General features: G+C 46.5%; 1 protein-coding gene across 1 annotated transcript in view; it reads left to right on the top strand.

The window, feature by feature from the left end:
- PRDX3 (peroxiredoxin 3) overlaps window positions 1-22,751 on the top strand; it is an 89,807-nt gene that overhangs the window by 57,538 nt on the left and 9,518 nt on the right. Inside the window, exon 6 of the mRNA XM_069611929.1 lies at window positions 14,708-14,873. Within this exon, the coding sequence (XP_069468030.1) occupies window positions 14,708-14,873 (166 nt within the window). The remainder of the gene's footprint in view (window positions 1-14,707; window positions 14,874-22,751) is intronic.

Genomic DNA, 22,751 nt, shown 5'->3' with positions numbered 1-22,751 from the left:
CAGCATCTCCGGTGGTGTGTACGGGTTTATTATGTGTAGTTCAATTGATCACCAACTGTTTTCGGCCATCATTTGGCCCAGGAGACCTGCGCCTCTATGTAGTAGGTCTTCCACGACGGAAGTGCCAAACCGTCATTAAATGCCTGTAATATCGACCTGTTCAAGTTCACCTTCTTGCCTAGCCAGATGTATTTAGTAATAGCCTTATTTAGTTCGGTGAACGGAGCTGCCAGCGGGGACATCGGGATCATAATGGCTAAGTGTATGAGTTTTGACATCAAATTCATGTTAAAGGCATTCATCCTACCTATAAGTGATAATGGCAATGCATGCCATTTACCCAGGTCATATATAATTATGTGCATCACTGGGTGGTAGTTAAGGGTGGCTAAATCTGCGAGACAGGTGCCGATATTCACCCCCAGATATCTGATGTGTTGGCTTCGTAGACAAAACGGTGCCACACCAACGGGGTCCCTTGGTATGTCGGGCCTTAAGGGCATAACCTCAGACTTGGACATTTAACGCTGTAACCGGCTACAAGGCATAAAATAAGCAGTGTGTGTCGCATAGCAATTTACTATGCAATTCTGTAGGTTTGCTAATCAAATGAACACTTGTGTAGCAAAGTTAGCTATTTAAGTTGCCCTCGTCAATGAATGCACAGCTCTCACTGCATTCCTCTTGCCCTCGGTGCTCTCTTCGTCCTCTTTTCACTTCAAGTGCTAATGGAGGGAAAGTGAACCAGTGATCATCTCCTCCACTCAAGAATCAAAGGCATGTGTTGGGAGTGCTAGGCAAGAATTTCTTTTTTTTTTTAAAGTTGCAAACCAGAAGTAATTGGGATGATACGTTTATGAAGTTTTCTATATCCTGTCTGGCAAAAACCATTATATGTCAACTTTATATATTTTAAAAACAGTCATGCAATTCCATTCCTAAAATGAAGTTGCTACATGATGCATAATTACAGTATTGATACTGTACAAACCATGCATCATCTCCATGCTTTACAGTAACGTTTAAGTTAGCCTATCTGAATTTCATAGTGTCAACTATATTTCATTTTGTTGGGTAAGATGCATCATGTTGACTAGTGAACTTTTGAAAATGTACATGATCAAATGCTTTTGATGGTCAACCTAGTTCTGTAACCTGCAGGTTGCATACATCTTGCAACTGGTGCTACACCCATGACTAAACCATTGACCTTCTACATCAGCCTGTTGATTTATACCAGTTACCCTGAAAGTGAGATGACGACAAACTACAATATTCCACCTAGTTTAGCCAGTGCTCTGCCTGCTACGCAATCCACTGTACTTTGTCTTTCTTTCCTCTTACATAAATGAATACACAAAGTGAACTAAATGCTTATGCAAAGTAGTGATCAATAGTTCCATCCAGTCTGTACATCTATAGATCTACTGCAATACCAAACACTGTAGTTAGCCTCTAGAGCTCGCTTTGCTTTTTGATTCTATTATATACTACCACCTGCATAAGACAGCTGGCCAAACTGTTTTCAGTGCCTTTTTATAATATCTATTTGTGTCCATTCATACAGCTAACATTTAACATTTTATAGACACTCATATATGGCTCGCAAAGTCTTTTCGCCCAGTCGCACAGTTGAATAGATTTTATGAAGGGAGAGTAGCATTCATAAGAGATTTTTGAAACTTTTATTTAACATTTACCTTGTTTGCAGTAAATGTCAGATACGTTTCACTGTGCATGGCTGGCCTCTGAGTGGCAACAGTGTGCCAAACAAAGCGCGTAGCGACATGCACCATTTTACAGAAATCTCATTTTGAATGTGTTGTCCTCCGTTGCTATGTGTCGAATGAGTTTCTCTTAGGTTTAATATGTAGACTAAGTTACACGACCTGCAGGTCTAGATGAAGTTTTAAGAATTTGCAAGGCCTGACTCCTCACACTAATGTCTTATTTCAGCGGTACGCAAAACTGCTGTATTGTTGCTCATTTCATGTCTTTGGTACAAATAACTTCTGATGACATTAACAATATTAGTACAAAATTGCTAATCAAATGGGCCTGTTTGCTAAACAAAAATATTTTAATTAGCAAACTCTGCTAATCAATTTTTGAAAACTCATTTATGCCTTGGGCTATGAGGCCATAAGCGAGCAAGATCGCGTGTATCTTGGGTAGGGAACGGCTGTAATTGCTGACCTATAATGAATATAATTGGCGTATAGGGAGATTCACCTTCAGGAAGCACCGTGCCTCGCCGGGAACATCGAAGGAGTGCCATTGCCGGGCTAGTTGGATGCATAAGACCGCAGGGAATTTGATCTTATGGCAATGGTCAAAGCCCTTTAGAGCATTGAAGATGGAGTCGAGTTGAAGCCTTTGCGGCGGGACAACACTTCCATGGAGAAAAGGCATATTGTTGCATTCTTATCTGAATGGTCCCTGCTGCTCGGTATGCTTTCATGATCTCCAGCTTGTGTTGAATGTTCAGCAAGTATGTGGTGATGATACGCGGTCTGCCCCCCAAAGCCCCCACCATCCCCCCGGCCTGTGGCATTGGGATAGAGCTCGATTCAAGCATTCAGTGATGTATTTCCGTGGTTCAGATAGTTTCAGGTACTCGTTGAAAAAGCCATAGAGAACTGTCCAGGAACGCAACCCTTCTGTGTTTTTGGGCTCACTGACCAGGCGCAGTTTGCTTCGCCAGGACCCCGGCACCCGATACTCCACTTTTAGCCTTCAAACCCTGTATTGTCCTTGAGCGCGCTTATGCAACACTCTGTTGCCCGTTCAGCTTGGGCATCCAGTCAACTGTTAATATCCTTGAGCTCTTTCATGCTTTCTGTTTCCGGCGTGCGTTGGTTAATGCTCATTTCAGCCAATATGGTTTGTGGTTGTGCATAGGTATCCATCATGTCTTTGCGTCTCGTGGACCTGCAAGGCGAACCTTCCGGTGCAGTTGGCAAGAATGCGTCCTCTAATTCAGCTGCTGATGCATTATGGGACATAGCACCATTCCACATCACTACTCAGCAGGTCCCTAGAACAGTAGGCATCCAGGAGAGAACTATATCTGCAGGTTAAATTATATCCAATCTAAGTGTCCCCTTCCATAGGCTAGCATGGGCTGCCTTTCTTCCAGCTCTTCCTGGGCTCCTGGATCAGAGGGGTGAATCCCTCTTCTCCCCCTCTGGGTTCAGCTTTGCCTCTTCAGCACAGCAGGGTAGCTACCAAGCAGAAGGCAGCCTTCCTTTTCGCTGCTTCAGGCTTCTTCTCCACTTCGTGTTTGCTCGTCCTGGGTAAGCGGTAGGTATGGCACTGTGTTCCTCTTGCTCTGTTAAGGAAGCGTTTTATTTTATTTTGCCATGTATTGTGGTTTTGTCATTTTAATTAATTTAAATTCAATTTACCTGCAGCTCTTAATGGGGAGAGGAACCCGGTTTCTTTACATGGGAGGTAACAATTCTACCACTGTGCTATTTCAGCTGTGCTGCTACTCCGTTGTGAGGGAGGCGGCAGCTGTCTTACTGCAGCCAAGTGTTTTTCTCTCTACATGCTGGCAGCGTATGTTGTCGGCTTGACTACCTGCTCCTCTTCTCCACAATGCACAGTCATACCGCTGCCAGTCTCCCGGTTCACAGTTCACCGCCTCATGGAGTCAGAGATTTGCTATTCTTGCGCGCGTCGAGGAAAAACCTCGCTTCATCACAGATGGTTACTCTGCTTCCAAAATAAACCTCTGGATGAATGCCTGCTCTACTGTGCCCGCTCCCCTGTTCCAATGGGTCTCGCCCTTCTGTGTCCCAGCCATCACAGCATGTTGGCCAATATTTTTTGCGCTGGTTTTAAGTCTAGGTTTCTACTGCAGATTCTCACGTGCTGCTTTTGCACCACCCCACACCTCTTGAAATGGGATTTGCACTGTCCTGGTTTCCCCTAAAACAAATAACTAAATGATGCAGATGTGACACAACTGGGATTGTGTCAACAATAAATACTTGTATTGTGGATGTATTTAAATAGTCTCTTAAGAGCCAACCGACAGCCAGGGACAGACCAAACATGTCGTACTCACCTTATTGCCACCAGTGATTCTCCCAATGGCGGACACCCATTGACAGCTTTCAATAGCTGCCTTTCAGGGTACAGTCAAAGCCCATCTCTCGTTAATGGCCTTTACCACCACCCTTGGCCACACACCCCCATGGCGAACTTTCTACCGCTCCTGTTAGGTAGACGTTTATGTGAACCCACCCTCCCCTTCACATGTAAGTCCCCCAGCACTTTTTCCTGGGCTACTAGATCTTTTGTCAGTTCTCCTGAGCGAAGGGGAACCTTTTTCCACACTCACCCCTTTTACTCTATCTACAGAATCCTTTTTTTTAATTTTTAAAAAATGTTTTCTTTTTTTATACCTTTTTTCTTGGAGTCATGCTTTCCATGTTTTGTTGCATCAGTCTTTGGCTTTTGCATCACATAGCACCCTATGCAGTGTTGCTGGGAGCCCTTTGGGCTCCCCTTCTTGTTTTCTGTTATTTACGTGGTGGGAACGCATGTTCCCAAGGGCAAGGGGACATTTGGTATCCTTTCCATCTTTCCTGTTGTGAGATCAGCACAGCCCACCTTATGTTGATTGCTGAGGGGCTACACTCTATCGCCTTTCTGACTGCTCCTGTAACTCTTTTGTTACAGTGACAAGCTAATCTGAAGGGCTGGTGACCGTGGTTTTATCCTACCTACTTTTGTGCAATTTATACTCCCAGGCTGTACTCACAGCCGCGGTAGTGCACAGAAGGGTCACCATTGACCCAAAATGGTGACACTGTTCTTCTTTTCATCAATTCAAGATGGATTGTCCTTTATTGGTCCTTCTGCTGTGCAGGGTGGGGGAGGTCCTGGTTTAACTTTTGTCTTCAGCGGTATCCCTTTGTGAAGTCTGCCATGGCACCAGTGTGTCTGTGGGGACAGGAAATTTGGGGAGGATTCTGAAACTCTGGTGTCTTCTGCGGCGCCTGCCTGGAACCAGTTCAGACTGGGGGGCTGGCTCAGCTTGAATGGTGCATGAATGGCGATTGGCTGGGTTCCTGCATAAGAGGCATGTATCTGAAGACCAGTTGACCACTGGAACTAAAGAATCAACGAGTAGGAAGAGGGCAGACGCCTGTAGCCACTTCCAGACAACCGGAAATGCCTTTGGAGGAATCGGTGCTGCAGACCCCTTCTTCGAAGCGTCAGGAGAGCCCCGAAAAGGATGCCTCCCACCCTTCGACTGGTGGGGTCCAAGCAGTCTCGCAAAGACCTACATTTTCGAGCCAACCCCCGAAGAGCTGTACCCTTCACCGGCTGCAAACCGCCAATACCCTGGGTCCTGTGACCATTGACAAGTGCATTTCCTTCTAAAGTTAAAATCCTCCTGAAACTTTGGACTACTTCCGGACCTCCAGAGGCAATATCCTATTTCTTGAAGTCCCCTCACCAGAGTGCTGGACCGAGAAAACGAGACTAATCAACCGGGCGGTAAGTTCTTAACTGGTGCTTTGAAAAGTGGGCCAAAATAACAGAACCCCAAAGAATCTTTTGCCTGGAGCATCTTCATCGACTGCTGCTGTGCGATCCATTCCAGTGTCCCTTCTTTCATCTGCCTGACCAAGAATCCGGTGAAAGGGTCTGCTGCTGCTGCATCTCGGAGGCATTGTGCTGCATTGTCTTCTTCATGCTTGAGGTACTGTGAGACTCTTGGTAGAATTTACCTAGAGTTGCTTCGCTGCTCCTCTGTTACTGGGGCAGTAAGTTCACTCATCCACGTTCGCCCAGGCCTAATGCCTGTGTGCCTTCAGAGAGCCTCCCTCGAGGTCCCTGAACCTTACCCCAACAAAGAGTGTTACTTACTTGCTACTGAAGACTTCCTCTCGAACCTTTGACTTTCTACAGCGTGTGTCATGCTTGTTTGCCCTCCAATCTGACCCGTGACACTCCAAACTAGATGGAGATGGCCTACTAAAGCCTAAGGCCTCTGTGAAACTATTAAAAGTATTTACCTGCTTTATGTTCGTCTTGTTTCATTAATTCTTACCTGAAACAGATGTTCTGAAAGTTATTACAAAAGTGTTGTACTTAACTTTTGAATTGCTTACTGCCATTCTACAAGTATTACAAAAGTGATTCATTCTGTTATAGTGCTTACCTTTTTCTGAAGAATCACCTGTACCTTAGTGTATATATGAAATAAACCATTAATTTATTATAACTTTTAGTGTCAGTGGTGTTAAGATGGGCCCAAATATACCAGTAAAGACAAACTCAAACTGAGTAACTCCAAGTGCACGAGAAAACCCAGCTTTATTCCAAAACAGACACTGGGAGAGCATACAAAGGACAGTCTGAAAATGGTATTGGAAACAACAACTTTTAACAGAGTAAATCATCACAATCGACGCCTTTTGTTAGTATGAATACAACCAACTTCTACTCTCCTACGTGATTGGATGGTAGAATATAGGATATATATTTATCTATAAGTGACCTCTATAATTGGTCCTTATACAACTTATAACTCTGTTCGGGAGAATTCTCAGAAATGTGCCAATTCCCTCCACCTTAGAGACCCCCAGCAACTTTGCTGGATTTTGAGGACTTGATTTCTTTTAACCTGGATAGAGTGAGAGCCTTTTTCCCCACTCTCTCATGTATTTTAAGGTGATTTCTGAACTCTGTTTAATAATAATTTAATAATCATATAGCTTTTATATAGCGCTATAAACCCTCAGGTATCTGAGCGCTGCTTATTATTACCCACGTTGCGTGGTGGTCATTTATCGACCTCGGAAGGATGAAAGGCTGAGTTTGGGCCTGCCAGGGTTCGAACCTGCGTCAGCAAGCTCTGCACGGATGTCAAAGCGAGCACTCTACTCGCTGTGCTATCGGACCGGTTTCTTTTGGTTGTGGTGTCTGACGAACTCCAAAGGCATCATCTTTTACATTGTGTCACACAGCACCTTCAGTGCAGTGGCACACGGAAGTCTCTCTTAGATTTCCCAAAGGTTTAACGACATTCTCTTGGTTAAACTACTGTTTCCCAGAGCAGTGAAATTGACTTTACTTACATTTGTAACTTTATAGACCCAACACACACTATCTTACAATAGGGCGCTGGAGGGGTTACCTAGTATCCCCTTTTGTCTAGCTTCTCATGTGACATTTTTATGTTACCCTTTCCTCGCTGAATGGCTGGTGGCAGTGGTTTCGGTTTTACTACCATGGCGTACATTTGCCGTAGGTTGCGTTCGCAGCTGCAGTAACCCAAGAGGGCCATTTTTGTCAAAATGGCCTGGCCTTTTTTCACCATTTCTTTCTGGAAAGGTCCTTCTTGAGCTTTACTCTGCACGCCAAACCAAGTTTGGTCCCTTTGGTCGTTTTCCTTTGGCGGGATTCACGAGTGAAGCCCGCCTCTGGCCCCAGGGTGTCTGGGGTAGGCAGGAAGTGAGGGAGGTGCCCGCAACTCCCTGTGCTTGGTCTCCTAGGAGACCCAGATGCACTCTGTGATGATTGGCTGGCTGACTGTCCGGCAAGGACAGCCACCCTGCTGGGTGACTGACAGCTAGGCTGGAATGAAAGGGAGAGAACTGTATAAAAGGCAAGTCTTTTGGCTTGGAAGGCAGAGTCGACCACTGGACAAAGGAACCGAAGAGCTTGAAGAGGAAGCCTGCTGCAACTCCTGGACCGTTGGTTTGCCTCGTGAAGCCCTGCTGCAGTGCCGAAACACCAAGTTCGCATCGACGGAGATGCCCCTGCAAGGACAACTTCTCCCCTTGAGTTGTGGGACCAATCGACTCCAAAGTAAGCCACCTGGACATCCATCTCGGAGCTGGTTGAATTTCCAGAGTTGCTTCTGGAAACCGTGGATCCAGGGAGAGGAACACCAGTTTCTGTACGTTGCTTTTAAGTTGGCCAAGAGCTCCAGGAAGATCCTCGACTCCCAGGAAGCAGGACTGACCGAGCCTGAGCCCCTTCAACAGAGTGTGGGACCCCAGAAGCAAGGAAGTCCATCTAAACAGCCAGGAAACGCAGTGTTGCTATTTGCGGTAGACGTGAGGAGCTGAAACACTGAACAGCCACTGAAAGTGAAGTTTGCCGGTTGCAAGTTTTGACCGACCCAGTACAGTCCAGGAGTCCCCTGACGTCCTCCCTCTTGTCTCCACGACTGAGGCCCAGAAACAGTGAGAGCTGCACAGGAACAGGAGTCCTCGGCTGCATCTTTTCTTCATTTTAAAGGTACTGTACAAAGTCTAACAATTTACCTCTTGCTGTAGAGTTGCTTGCATCTTCTACTACTCGCAAGTCTGACAGCTTGTAGCCCTACATTGATTCACCTTTTTCTTCAAAGACTTCTAATACACTGTGCAAAGACTTTTCTACTTACCTTCAAAGACGTGCTTCTGTCCATATAGACTCTGGCCTAAGGACTTTGGCTTAGCTTGTTTTAACTGAATGACTCTTGTTGGGGAATCTGAAGGTATTTGCCTGCTTAAGAAATATTTGTAGTAGCTTGTTTGCTCTAATCTTTTCCATGTAGCTTGCACTTAACTAATTCTGAATGCCAACAGTAATACATTAATGTCAACAGCACCCTAGCAATTGAAGTCACCTGTGGGTGTAGGTCTCTGTTGTATGCCATCCCAGATGGTTAGTTAAAGATTCTGAACTTAAGAGAGTGGATAATTTTGAAGTATATTTGTGTGGTGTTTTCTAGTGCTCCCTTCTGAAGAAGGCTTATATTAACTGACTGGTAAATTTAATAACTGTTTGTTCAAGAAACCCTGCCTGTAAGTGTCTACTTGAATACTTGTCACTGTGAACCTCTGTGTAACTCCCCTACAGCCCACATTGACCCCTCTTGAGATGAGCCTGGCTACTTGTCCACACTACCAACCTGTGTAGTACAGACTTGGTTACTACTGCCAGGAGGTCAGGGTTGTTGTAGTGCACCCTAAGGGTACTGCATACAATCTTGCCTAACAAACCCCTTCTGGAGTGAACCCTCTACAGATAATACTTTAGACAGACTGCAAGTGGAGCTAAAGGAGTCTTTTGGGTCATGGATCGAGTGGAGAGTCTTTCTACAGTGGCTGTATTCTGACTAGGAGGTGCATACTCGCCACCTGCAAAGCATACAACAGCAGATGGAGCGCAGCACACACTGCAAGTGGAGCTAAAGTGGTCTTTTGGGTCGTGGATTGTGGCTGTTTTCTGACTGGGAGGTGCATACTAATTTTCTGCACAGCATAAAACAGCAGACCCAGCGCGGAGCGTGGTGCGGCCTGCAAATGGAGCTTAAGTGGTCTTTTGGATCTTTGGTGGTCTGCGCTGGTGCATTTAAACTTTTCCTCGGACACAAGTCTTGCCTCAGTTCCCGGTACGCGTATAATTGTGCTTTATCTACCTGCGCCGCACGGAGGTGCTTCTGTGTTCTATGTGACTTTACTGTGGTTAAAACGAACGCTCTGAGTTTGTGAGCGAAGCAAGGCAGAGTGAAGTGGCCTGCCCCTGGTTTGCACAGAGGCTGAAGGGGATTGAAAGTGGGGGTTATTTGAGCTGTGGTACACAGAGTAGTGTGTATATAAATTGAGGCTCTCCCTGCAGGCCTTAAAGATGCTGGGAAAAGCTGCTAATAGAGCCAAAGGCCATCTTTCCCGGATGGCCATGCCATATGACCCTAGGTCGGACAAATGCCCTGCAACTGATTCAATTACAGCTGACCGGCAGCAGGAAATGGGCACAAACATAATGGAGAACTTGGGTCAAAGGATTGCGACGCAGCCGCCAGCTCAAAGTAAGCAGGGAAATATCACTTCCTTCTACAGGAAAAAAGACACTAATCGGTAAAGGCAGCAGCACACGACTTCTGTATTAGAGGAAAGCGGCAGTTTGGATGCGATTACAAATAACTCTGTGGCTGATTTTGACAAAAATTCACTCAGTTATGCTATGCAGTACACAACAGTACTGAAATAAGTGCTAATAGCATAGCGATTAACGAAACACCAGTAATCACTACAGTAAGAGGTGAAACCGTTGCATTGACTGAGATTGGTCCTCCACAAAGACTTTCTGTAAGCCCCAAGATGGTATATGAATTAAGTAGAGGGATCACACCACCACCTCCTAGAAATGTGCACTCTATCCACAATCATTCTGATGAAGACCCCACGGCGAACCCAATTTTAGGAGTGCTTAATATGGGGGTGGGGGGTCTCACCTACTAAAGAAGGATGAATCGATTGCAAAGTTATGACATTTTTATGCTCCAAGAAGCGTGGATGGCATTTGATATTAGAATTCATGGATATGTGGTCTACTAATAGAAAGCAGTGAAGGGTAGCGCTGGCGCCCAAAAGGGCGGGCTACTGATTGGTGTGAAGAATGACATTACTTCCTCTTTTGTGACGCCAACCGATATTAGGGAAAATATATTAGTTGTGGAAGTCCGAATGAATGAAGGTGGGGGTTTGGAGCGTATCTTGATAGTAAATATATACAACGCCCCCCTCCCTTGATTGTAGTGTATCAAGGAGATATTTGATTACTTAGACCTAATTCTCATGCCATTCTGGTATTGGATATTAATCTGAATGTAAAGAAATTAGGCTCTCAAGTGTGGTAACTTGGCTCCGAATAGTGCGGGAAACTGAGTTGGAGCAAAGCTAAAATTGAGAAAATGTGTGTCACCAGGTTAGAACAAGGTATGTTGGACTGGAGCCAGTTAAATGATATTAGTGCTATTGAGCTAGAAGAATGGCTCCAACACATTGCATACAGAGTGGGAGCGAAAGAAGTAAGACCCAACACGTTTAGTGGATACCAGGCCACAACTGTGTTCGATATTAATATACGAAACTCTAAGTGTGAAACACCAAGAGCCATCAGAGTGGTAAAGATGAACTATCCCCAAGGCCTTACGGGAAATGTAAAGAATTAACAAGGAACACAGGGCCTGGTTAAAACACTATAAGGCAAATATTGTTAGAACAAATTGGAAACGATTTGTGTCTCCTCAAGAAACATGACATGGGGCTATCTGGAAACTGCCCGCAAAAGTTAATGGCGATGGTGGCAAAAAACGGATAAACCCTATACCTGGTTCTGTCTTGGAGAGCTTATGTTAGAACAAAATTCTATGATAATTTGATAGCGCCGGGGGTAGAAACTGGTGCAGGCTCAACATGGCCTTTGGTTCTTGGTCCGGAAGCGATTGAAGCAGCAATAGTAGAAGAACTCTAGGATGCCTGGCCCGAATGGTCGGGCCAATGCTGTCCTTAAGAATGGCCCAGGAAACTGGGCTTACATAATGTATCTGTTATTTTCTGAGGTGTGTTGGGAAGGCAAGGTGCCGTCCTCATGGCAGCAGTCGTATTGATTCCGGTTTATAAAAAAGGTTACCGGACAGATAAATAATTAGACTTCGGTCCAGGCTGGATGTCACCGGCAAGCTCTTTGCTAGATTGGTTCTTGGGGAGCTGCACGAATGGGTAGAAGTGAATGATATTCTACACCCATTCCAGACAGACTTCTGGCCTGTATCCACCACTGTCCTGAATATTGGAGCACTAGATTCCTTAATAAATAGGGCATGTAGTAGAGGTTGCAGCATTATGTCACAGTCGTAGACTTTAAATCTGCCATTGACCATGTAAAAAGAGCAATCTTATGTTCAAAGCTGAGCAAACTTAGTTGCCCAGGCTGGTTACTGCAAATTTGTATCGAATTACATAGCAATAATTGGCAGTGTGTTCAATTGGACGACGAAGAAAATAGTTACAACTCCAGTGCACATCAACAGGGGGAGTCAAAGGATGGGTCTTGGCTCCCCTGTTTAATCTGTATCAGGCTGATTTGCCCCAGTGTTTACTCAAATAATCGAACTGTCCACCAAAGCTTGGGGATACCCTCCCCCCTAGTTGCTATGTTATACGCTGATGACCTAGTTAAGGTCAACCACACATACATTGGAATGAAGAACATGCTGAACAAGCTAGCCAGGTTCGCAGATGAGCATGAGCTGTCGATTAACTTGGATAAAACCAACATAACGTTAATATCTGGTAAGTGGATTAACAGAGTAAAAATGGCCACCCAAATGGGTACGATTAATTACACCATAAGTTACCCTTATTTGGGCATTGAACTATGCACTTCCTCTAATTATAACCATATAATTGAGGTTAAGACCAGACCGGCCAGGTTACTTATTTTACAGATAATTTGCTACGGAACACGCTGCCTTTTCTTGAGCGGTTATAGTCTCTCTATATAAACAATCCGTTTGCCCTGGCATATTATATGACCTAGAAGCGTTATCCATGCAAGATTTATAATGGCTGAACAAGATCCAGGGTTTCTTTTGGCGTAGGTTGTTTGGAATTGCACCATCTTGCCCTGTGGAATATATTCGATTAGAGTTAGGGCTGACTTTCCTTCGGCCAAGAAGATTGCTTTATATAAATCAAGGACTAACCCTGTATGGCGGTTATTGGCAAGACTCGGCGTAAACTCTGACCAGGAAACCTCACGGATGGGCAGTAACTATCCAGCCTTGATTAACAAAATATTCGACATGATTGATTGGCACCCAAGATGTGCAACTGAAAAGCCTTATACTGTACTGAAGGCGACCTTTGAAAACTAATCGATGGGTAGGATTGGTACAATAATTATGACAATTTGTCCGAATTAGTTATAAGGCTGTGGCTACGGTGGTGCACCACTTTAGAAAAATCCAACCATACTAATTGTTATGCCCGGATCTGGCAGTTAGACACCTAATACTTTTCCTCCGCACAAACCAATTGCCTTTATTAGCTATTGAGGGTTCTTAGTTACATCTGGCACCGACGCATGTTATTGTCTCATCTGTACAATTCCTCTGAAAATCGAGAGTTCGCAACATGGAATGCACAGAATTGGGGCCACTGTATATGTGTACTTTGCGTGGTTTAGTACACAATTACAAAGCAATCGGAACTGAGGCATTCTGGGACTATTGTCTCAACACGGACTCCATTTCCTCCCAGATAACTCTACACCGGGTCTGGCTGAAAATTAAAAATCACATAAGCCCACATGAGAAATCTCTATTTCTATATTCCTCTTTTTTGTGATCCATCACTATCGACAATTTTAGGAAGTTTTGCTCTACGGAAGTCTAACTAATTTATTATGAATTGTTAAGAAATAATTGATTTTATGTGTTAAATAGATATGTAAATGTCTTTATGTTTACTTTATTATGTTAGAAGTTTACGTTTCTATTCTTGATTTGTCAAGATTGTGTGTAAAGTAATTTTGGACTATAACACAAAGAATGTATATATATTTTACATTTTGAAAGCTAAGATGCCATTGGTTGTGATTCTACTACACTAGTCGATAAGAACAGGATTGAATTGGTCGGACATTTGCTTATCCGACCTCGACACCTTACACAGTGCCAAGTTACGTGATGGGCAAGGAGAGATGGGGGAACCGCTATGATCCAGTAGTTACTCCCTTCTGTTCCCAGGCATGAGGTCTTATCTACCAGCTTTGTTCATGGCTTTGGCTGTGGTCTGTGTCTGGATGTGCTAAGGAAGTGGCACTATCTAATTGGGTCGGGAATGAATGGTCCTTGTTGGGATCACGTGGTTGATGAATACTGGTCAGAGCTCGAATTCATCTATACAATTTTCTGTTATTCGTGTGTGTGTTTGCCTGTTTGCCTTCGGCAGCCACTCGGGGCGCTGTGTATTCATTATGGGACCAGTTGGCATAACAGCTACTTGAATCTGGCATTCAAGGATATGTCGGTTTCTCACTGCTACCAACTGGAACTAATGAATTAACTTTAATAATTGCAACTGTGTCCTGTGAAACGTTATCTGGTTCACTTCCTTTCTAAGCAGAACTCTCCTCTATGAACTGACCTTGGTGTCTGGGGCTCGTCTTGTCATCGTGAGGCCTGGAAACTTGTTTTAAGTGATTGTGTCAAGCTGCAGTATTTCGAAATTGAGGCCTAGTAAAGTTTGGTCTAAGTAATGGCAACACTGCTGTTCATTCGTCACCATGTTGTTTCTTCGTGTCTTGCATGTTAATGTTCTTTATGTGTGTGTTATTTGTGTCTGTGTGCAGGTGTTATTTGTGTCTGTGTGCAGGTGTTGTTTGTGTGTTTCCTTGGCCTATGTCTAAGTTATTTGTACCTCCCTGCAACCCTTCCTCCCTCCTAAGATAAGTCTGGCTGCTCAGCCATTGCTACCAACAAAACGTGTGTGGTTGAAACCTATACTAAGAGTTGGAGCCCTGTGGCCCAAATGCGAGTCTGGGAAAATCTCCCACCTGTGATCCCACCCATCCCTCTCCCCTGTGGCACCCCAGCTCATGCAGAGCTTGGTTCGCTCCACCACCTGACATGCTGTCTTTTAAAGTATGTATATTGTTGTGCACACATTGTAAAAACCTCCACAGCCCAGTGATGCTATTCCCTGACTTACGTCACATTGTCAATTAACTTTTTTTGCTCCAGGGCGGGTAACATTTTAGAAACCTGCCACCTTGAAATGTGTCTTCAGTTTCTACCATATGCCAGTGAAATATCTCTAGAATTCTGGTGCATTTAAACCTTTTTGGATTGTGTCCTCATCACCTGTTTTCTCCCCCGTCCCCACCCTTCTTTTTTGTGTAGAGGACTTTTCATCATTGACCCCAACGGCATTGTGAAGCATTTGAGTGTGAATGACTTGCCGGTGGGCCGCAGCGTGGAGGAAACCCTTCGCCTGGTGAAGGCCTTCCAGTATGTGGAGTCCCATGGAGAGGTGTGCCCTGCCAACTGGACCCCGAATTCCCCAACGGTATGTAATAATGGGTCGGTGGGAAAGGGCGGCAGGCAACAGTCTTTACTTGAGCTCAAGCTTCCATGTAAACAGATATTACAAGAAGGATTCCAGGTCCTTGCCGCAGCTCATCCTGTGCAACATGTCAAAGCTGTCCAAGTTGCAGACAACGTAGATCCTTGTTCTCCGAATGTTTGTTCTGGACCGCTCTGGGACCTTGGGGAATGTTATGGAGGGGCCACAGGACACTTGCTTTAAAATGTTGATTATTAGGTGGTGGGCAAGCGCGTAATAGTGAAAATAAGGAGATGGGATGTGAGGGACCCAAAGCCTGTGGGCATTACTTGGTTATTTACCCACCCAGCAGTGACAGCCGTGCTGTAACGTATCATTTTGTTCTGTATAAGGCATACCAGTAGTCCTATTTTGAGAGTTCATGGCTTAAGTGCTGCTCTAGCAAATCTCCCAGTATAATAACCTCTTCACCAAGTGTGCATTTAGCTACATAGTGCAAGGACACACACATTGCTTATGAACCAGGTCCTCTTGAAAACCAGCATTGGCAAAGCCAGCAGTTTTGGCTTGTTTAAGGGAGTAGGAAGGAAGGGAGAGAGAGGGGGCTATGAGAGTCCTGAGAAGGGGTCAGGGAAAAGCATAAGTCAACTTCCACACAAAATCAGTGCAACCATCTAGATTCAAGTGTCCTGGATAAGGGGGGGGGTGCCTAGGTTTCAACATACAGCAGAAAAGCAAAAACACCTAGATGCGAATTGTAAGAAAAAAAGGGCCTAGTGCCTGATGGGGACAACCTACAAATACTGGCCGACGTGCAGCATACTAAAGCTGGGAAATTTAATAGGGAGCAGTAATGGCTGTTCCCCCTGCCCGCACCTTTCTTACCTTGTCAGTCGCTGCTGGTGGACCGGTGTGCTGCATGTTCCACTGGCAAACACAGGCAAACGGTCAGGAACTGCAACTGCAGGAGCTGTCCTTTGCCTCAGGGCCCTTCGCCACAGGGGGCTGACCAGGAAGGGTGGAGAAAAGCGGGCTCCATGCCCAGTCCAAGGCGGAGCAGGAGGTGGGAGGAAGGCAGAGCAGGAAACGGATGGGGGTGGGAGCAGGGAGAAAGCAAAGAGCGTGACCAAGAGCATAAAAGCAAACATAAGAAAATTAGGTGGTGAGCAGGCATCGGAACATAAAAACCTCTCCTCCAGCACGTCGATAGCTCCATCTCTAACCACATCTTGTGGGCCCAGTCAAAGCGAACCCCTTTTTTTTGCATAACCACAATAACATTAAAAGTGTACCTTTTATTTGGTCTCAATTCCATTTATTTCACACTCCCACCTATTGCCCAGCCATACCCGGGGTCAGTGACGGCGGATCCTCATACAAGTAAGACCACACTGGTTAGAGGTCTGCAGGTCCCAGCATATTTTCAAACCTGGCCACAGGATCCAATATTACACTGGGGACCCTCACCAAGATTCTTTTAAGCAGAGCGCAATGTTTTAGCAAGAAACACTATGAAGAGCCCTCAAGTGCTGTGGGGTCCGTTAGACCAGAAGGTACTCTCGTAGATTGATGTAGAGCAGACCAAAGATCCTGTAATACTGACATAAAGTTGTGCAGTGTACTATTCCACATCATTGGATTCTCACGTGCCATATTGAAGTCCGATGGTCACTCGCCAAAGTGAAAAGATCCATACCACAGAGGATACCATTGATGAAGAAGGCTGTGCCTGATCTAAACATGGCTGCCAAAGCTTTTCAAGTCTGGGAGGGCTGCGAACATGACACATGAAGCCTATCTGAAGGCTCGGCACAAACCAGGGAGTGAACCCATGCAGGGTCTCAGAAAATCCACCCTTGATAGGAGAGGCCTTTATAGAGGCAAGAGCCTGGCAAAGGGCTTTAGTCTGTCAGGATCCAGGGAGCTATTGGGATAACAAGTACACCGCAACTGTGTCACAGTGGACCAGACAAGACTAAGCTGGCAGGCAAATGTCAAGTTTCCTGAGAAGGCTGAGCGGTCTGACAAAGCTTTTGTTCCTTAAGAGAGCCAAGAGGCCTAGGATTGTTAAGGAAAGCTGTGCACCAGAATCCTGAAGAGCGCGTGGGCACTATAGAATAAACTAGCCACCATATCCTTTGCGAACAGTAAGAAGTGAGCCAAGAATTACAGCCATGGACAGATTGCAAATGGTGAAGCTAGGAACTATATTTCTGAGACTCTGCTTTTGGGCAAATACACATGCTGGGCGCTATATCCTGGAGACTGTGTTTAGAGCAGAGATCCAGAGGCAGATCACTATCCCTAGTCAATGAGAGACCCGACTCTCTCTAGTTTACCCCATGCTGACTCCTTTTGCTCAATGTTCCAAGATGGGAAGGTGGTTGTTGGGGGAGTTGTTCTGAAGTCCCAATTGGAGTTACGACTTTAGTAAACTATCCCAGTGGTTTGTAGATCCCCCTCACTCTTAGTATCAGTCTGTACTGCTCAGGAAACTTGGTAGAGTGGCAGAGCAGTCAGGTGTATCTTTAGAGGAAGATGTGAGCTGTAGGTAAGTACACTGAACCCAGTTAGTATTGATCTTAAAATATCACTGTTAAATACTTCGCACAATAGACCAACACACATGGGTATACTTTTAGATGCTTTCAAAAGGCTACATCTTAGTTGGTAGTTGCTGAACGCTTACAATTGTTACAAGAGTTTGCTAGGTCTACTGTATTATTGGTTATAACGCGCACCCATAAATTAAGATGGTAATTGAATTAAGTTAGCAAAGACATATAAAATAGTGATTCTTAAGAAGGAAAACAGTTGGTTAGTGTCTACTAGCAGAGCTTAGGGTTCTAGGGGCAGTTTCTACATGCAGCAAGTCTTTTCAAGTCCAAAACGCAACTCTAGCTAAAAGGCAGTTCGGAGAGGCATAAAGTCTTGCAAATCGGCATAAGTGGCAAGCTGTGCATGAAGGAGTGAAAGAGCCTGCTCTCGCTGGCTGCCGGAATCATCCTACAAAATTCTGAACCACCCCCACCCCCTCCTATCATTCCTGCCCCTCATGTCCCCAGCACTCCAAGATGTCAGACTGGAGCCAGGCCACGATCACCTACATGGCCCTCAAGGGCCTCTCCATCCCTCCAAAGACCCACTTGGAGTCAGACTTGGCGCACCAGGCTCACTCGCTCCCATAGGATAACATTAGGGATTGGACTTGTAGTGCATTGATGGGGACAAGATGGATGCCCCCACATATTTCGTTTCCCAGAACTGCATGTGCAATCTAGTCTTTTGGGTGTGGTTCAGCCCAGAGACACCTGGGATACCCAGAGACTATTTAAGCCAGCCCAGGCTGAGAAATATGCTTTGTATTTTCTGCACCTGAAGCGTGACACTCGCCGTGTTCGGATCGGTCTCCAGTAGGCCTGCATCTTTCTTCTGCGCTCAGCTCCTGCAAGTACACCATTAGGAACAGCCTTACCTTGCGGCACTTCTGCCCATCATTCATCACTCCTTCTGTTCTGCGGGCATATTCGGCAGTGTCATTCCCATCCCGGCACGCCGCTTCCTAGGGAAAAGAACAGAAAAAAGGCATTAGTAAGCATTCAGCAAATCTTTGCTTATTTTTAAAGACTGTATGAGCTTCAAACGCTTGCCTGAATCCCAGCTGCTCTGGGGGAACTCTGTCTCCGAACTTCTCATCCATCTGCAAGAGGGAAAAGACAATCCAGGTTAGCATGGAAACATCTAGAGGCGCTGCATACCGTGCTTACTCGCCGCATTTCTTCTTCATAACCAGCATCCACGCTGAAAACGTCGCAGCACCTAAAAGACACAGAAAAAGAACTCAGTTCAATACAAATACGAAAGGGTTGCATCGCGCTCTCGCTCACCTTCAGCGCTACTCAACTCAGCAGCACGTCGCCATCCCCGGACGCCGGCCATCATCGAAGGAAAGGAAGGAAGTTGGAGAACTGTTCAAAAGACTCATACTTACCTGTCAGACTCTTGCCAGTGAAGTAATTAGGCAGCAACGAGCTTGCATCAATCAACGCGCCCCTGTGCTGAAAGCAGGACAGAGAGCACACTTTCAAAGAAAACAACGCCCAGCCTACAGTCGAGTAGACTCCAGGGAAGGGTTTGAGGTCGTAAGAGGTCAGAACAGGCTGAGTGAAGTCCCCGTGGATACCAGTAGAGCGTTACACCCCTCCCAATCCCCCCCCCACCGCATTCGCTCTTGCAAAGAATGCAAGCGATTCAGTGGTGGAACACACTGACAACCACCAGCTCGAGTCCCGAATAAAATCTGAAGCGGATTGCAGGCAAACGGGCTCCGAGTCCGGCGCTGATGCAGACAGCGCCATTTTAGCACGGCTTTTAACGCAGCTACCACTCCGGCAACCCACGCATTCTACATGCCCCCCCTCCGTTCCCCCCCCGGACTGCCAGACCCAGTCCTCGGCCCCCACGCCAAATAGACATCGACCCGTGGAGACTGGGAGATTGCAACCTGCAAGACACTGACAGCTGGGGAGCCATTGACACACACGCTGTGCCCAGTTCATACTCCATTGCCACCGGCACAGAACACATCACTGGCTGAAGCCCCTCCTGATCCACCCCAGACCAACGTCCCAGTAGAAGGAGCCTGTGGACCTGAGGTGCAGTTGGCCCCCTCCGGGCACAAGGTGAGGCCCGCTATCCCTGGCGCTCCCGGAACTTAAAAGGGCTCACAAAGGACACCACCCTCCCTCGCCCTACCTGAAACGCGCTGCTGCGACCCCCGGCCCCTCAGCCAGTGAACTCGACAATCAGCCTCTGCACATAGCAGAGAGAAGCAGGGACCAGCCTACAAGGACCTACACAGCAATCCGCACAGTGGCAAACTTGGACATAACCACATCCTTAGCAGGCAGCCTCCGCAAGCCCGCAGCCATTTACTCAGAAGGTCCCTCGCACTCGGAGAATAACTAAACCATCAACATCAGACCGCCCTACGAGCCAGACTAGGAGATGGGCAAAGATAAAACCAAAAGACAGATCCTCCAGAGCAAAATGGACCTCTATACATTCGGACCCCTACAGGGCCCATCAACCACAATCCCCGAAAAAAGGGGAAACTGGAGAGGACGAACCCCACATCTTTGGCTGACGTCATGGAGAGTCGCGGACATCCCTCAAGGGGAAAATAGGAAGCCTGGCTACGGAGGTGTCCTTTCTACGGCAGGACCTCCATTATTTGTCCTCGAGAGTGGGGGAAACAGAGCAGAGGATCTCGGACACGGAAAACACCATGGGGTGGATGGAAAAGCGTCTCGCAGCTATAACCCAGAAAGTGTCGCAACTTGAAAACAGGGCTGAGGAAGAATAATATTCGGATCCTTGGAATTCCTGAAAGAGAGGGCCCCAGTGTTTAACTATTTCTGGAAGACTGGCTGACTGACGTATTTGCACCCAAGAAATTCTCTACGTTTTTCTCCATCGAAAGTGCACATAGAGTTCCAACTGGATGGTCCGTCCCCGGAGCACAGCCCCGAACAAGTATAACCAAACTCTTGAACTTCCGGGACAGAGATGCAATCCTCCAAATGTCCCGCTACCCTGGTCCCATCACATACAACGGCCTCTGTGTCGGTTTCTCTCCGTACTATACCAGGGAAGTTCAGAAGGCTCGACAATCCTACGATTCAGTAAAGAAGCTAAAATCCCTATTGATGAAATACGCTCTGTTCTTCCCAGCACTACTGAAAGTACACCACAAAGGCACTACCCATCTATTCTATTCACCGAAAGAGGCTTGGGAGTGGAGTGGACCGAAATCCTGAACCTGCCCGACTACCAAAGGCCCACCAAGAGAACCTCTGAACCGGACACCAAGGAAGAACGTCTCCTCACCGCAGCAGAACTCGCGGAGCCCTAACCTCCCCCCCCCCCCCCCCATCTCCCCCGCATCGTCAAAAGACAGCCCAGACAGAGAAGGGACCGGATGAAATCTGCCTCAATGACTCTGCTCTGATGCGCAACACAGAATTAAGGGGATTACACACCAGCGTCCATCACGGATAGTCGGAAACTTGTTTGCCGTTGGTGAAGCTCCCTGCAACTTTCAATAATGTTCTGGTTCCAGGTTAAGCGCCCAGTTGGGCAACAGGTGCTTCTGGTTGGGGGGTGGGTAGTACATGTTGGGGAAACCGGGATGGAGAACCTGCTACGAAACAGCAAGTTGGGTGGAACATGGGGTGGGGGGGTACAGAGCTTACTCAGGTTAATCGGCTCAAGGATCGAGCAAGCATCCCACATACTCCTACTCGTATGTACAATGACCGCACCCAAATATTATTCTTCCAGCAGTGACACCACATATAATCAGAACCAATGCTCCCACATACCCATGCCGCCTAGCACAGAGCGTGGGATACAAGAACACACCATGAGAATCATTGTGACACACAACACACCTCCCTTGAGCATGGCCACGCATAACGGCACGAGCAGGACCCTCTGGTTCCTGACTTGGAATGTTAATGGGCTGGGTAGCGGAATTAAACGACGCCTAGTCATGCAGCTTCTGAACAGGCACACACCGGACATAGCGTTCCTGACCGAGACACACCTAGCAGGCACGAACTGCACCCTATTCAAGCGCACAAACTACCAAACAGCAATACACGCTGGCTTCTCTATGGGCTCCCTCAGCGTTTCTATACTAATCCACAAGAAACTCCCCTTTCATTTAACCACCGTCACCCAAGACACGGGGGGGGTAGATACACATATATAACAGGGGCACTGTGGGAACAATCTATTACAATGGTAGCGGTTTATGCGCCACCAACCCTGCTGTCCTCACTGCTTACTGACATCGCCCCCCTGCTCACTCGGGATACATCGGATACTGTGAATATGGAAGGTGACTTCAAGAAAGTCATGACTGTAGAATTGGATCGATCGCATCTATGCGGTAGAAACCCTGCCATAAACACTAAACTAGCCTCATTTGCTGGTGCCCTGGGACTGCAGGACGCATGGCATGCTCTACACCTTGACCGTAGAGAATATTCCTACAATTCTGGAGCACATGCCTCGCTCTCTAGACTAGATTACTTTTTCATCCTGTCTGTAGACATAAGTAAAGTCAGCAAAACAAACCTTCTCCCTAGAGGAATCTGACTACTCCCCTCTAGTATTGGAACTTAGCACCTCCAGACTGATAGCTGTTGGCTCCTGAATAATTATTACCTGGGATTTCCGGAGTTAGTGGACAGGATCAAGGACACAACAAAATTATATTTTGAACAAAACACCGGGACTGTCAACGAACGGGAGTGTTATGGGAAGCCTACAAAGCAGTGTTGAGAGGCGACCTCATCTCTTGGACCACTGCACACAAAAAAAAGCAACTCTCCACAATACACGAGGCCGAACAGCAGGTCAAATAGGCAGAAGAAACCCACCTGGCCCAAGACATGCCCGGAACACACTGGGCACTATTACTAGCGCAAAAATGCCTTCAAAACATAGCTCTGGATAATGCCAGGCAAGCACACAGCGCTTTGTGCGCTAGAGTATATGAGACCGGGGATAAGGCCAGCAAGATGCTAGCATGGTTAGAACGCAGTGATGAGGGACTCAACCATGTTAGACGACTCAGCGATGGTGATTTAGACCCACTGATGTTGGCTAGAGACATAGCGGAAGTATTTGCTGCATACTAACGCTGACCTATACAGGGCACACTAACTCCCCCATAGAGAAGTCCATCTTGACAGAAATCGCCCTCCCCACCCACCCTCACTACCGAACAGCGAAGACTTCTGGAAAAGGAGATCACTGTGGAGGAAGTGATAGCAGCCATGTCTGGACTCCAATTCGGGAAATCTCCGGGCC

The sequence above is a fragment of the Ambystoma mexicanum genome, chromosome 8 (assembly GCF_040938575.1).
Source record: "Ambystoma mexicanum isolate Mex_15411 chromosome 8, UKY_AmexF1_1, whole genome shotgun sequence".
NCBI classification, from domain to species: Eukaryota; Metazoa; Chordata; class Amphibia; order Caudata; family Ambystomatidae; genus Ambystoma; species Ambystoma mexicanum.
This window is presented reverse-complemented; position numbering and strand designations above follow the sequence as displayed.